Source organism: Galeopterus variegatus, unplaced genomic scaffold (genome assembly GCF_000696425.1).
Source record: "Galeopterus variegatus unplaced genomic scaffold, G_variegatus-3.0.2 Scaffold3046, whole genome shotgun sequence".
NCBI lineage: Eukaryota > Metazoa > Chordata > Mammalia > Dermoptera > Cynocephalidae > Galeopterus > Galeopterus variegatus.
Window position 1 is genome coordinate 116,821 of NW_007729157.1, and position 867 is coordinate 117,687.

The 867-nt window shown below is 58.5% G+C and overlaps 1 protein-coding gene across 1 annotated transcript in view; it reads right to left on the minus strand.

Annotated features, from left to right (window-relative positions):
• The window catches only part of CACNG8 (calcium channel, voltage-dependent, gamma subunit 8), a 23,960-nt gene that overhangs the window by 8,499 nt on the left and 14,594 nt on the right, over positions 1–867 (minus strand). Inside the window, exon 6 of the mRNA XM_008583812.1 lies at positions 7–268. Coding sequence (XP_008582034.1) covers positions 7–268 — 262 coding nt within the window. The remainder of the gene's footprint in view (positions 1–6; positions 269–867) is intronic.

Below are 867 nucleotides of genomic sequence, written 5' to 3' on the forward strand. Positions count from 1 at the left end.
GGGAGCGGTGGCGGTAGCGGAAGCGGTAACTGGGCAGACGGAGGATGGCCGAGGGGCCGCTCCCGCCACTGCCGCCCGCGCCCCCGCCGGCCTTGAGCAGGTCCGAGCGAGACTGGCAGTGCGCCTCGCGGCTGCGTTCGATGTAGATGTTGACGGCCAGCACGCCGATCACCTCGGCCAGGATGAACGACAGCCCGCCGAAGTAGAAGGACCAGCCGTACGAGTAGTGGTTTTTCTTCTCCTCGTCCCGCTTCGGGCCCGGCTCCCCCTATATAGGGATGACCGGTTCGCTCATTTTGGAGAGTGCAGTGCTGACAACACCAAGTGGAGGGTTAAGATCCCCTTACCGGTCATCTTTAAAAAAAAAACCTTTGTGGAAAAATGAATGAAAAAGTGAATGAATGCCTACGTCCATCCCTGGTCTCTGCCTTTCTGCATCTCTTTATCTTTCTGCCTCTTTATATAGTGCATACATATAGTTTGTAGATATAACTATATATTCATGTGTTTTGGTCCCCTCTCCAGGAGTTGGGCTGGGCTGGGCTGGGAGTCCCTCCCTCCCTTCCCCCCGCCCCGCCCCACATGCACACAGCAAAACATTAAAAATAAAAATCTCAAAACTGCAAAAAACACCACGGCCCTCCCCCCTCCCCCTAAATCCCACAAAAAAATAAAACACAACCTTCCCTCACGATGGCCTCCTCCCTTCTTCCCCCTCCATCGGGGTCCCTGCTTCGTAGGGTGAGGGGAAGCGCCCCCCCACGCCCCAGGGCTGGGGCGTGGGGGTGCGGGGGGAAGGCCAAGCAGTCTCCAGCGCGCTCACGGGGAAGAGCGGGGGCGCCACCGACCCCCGGCAGCCAGCCTCGT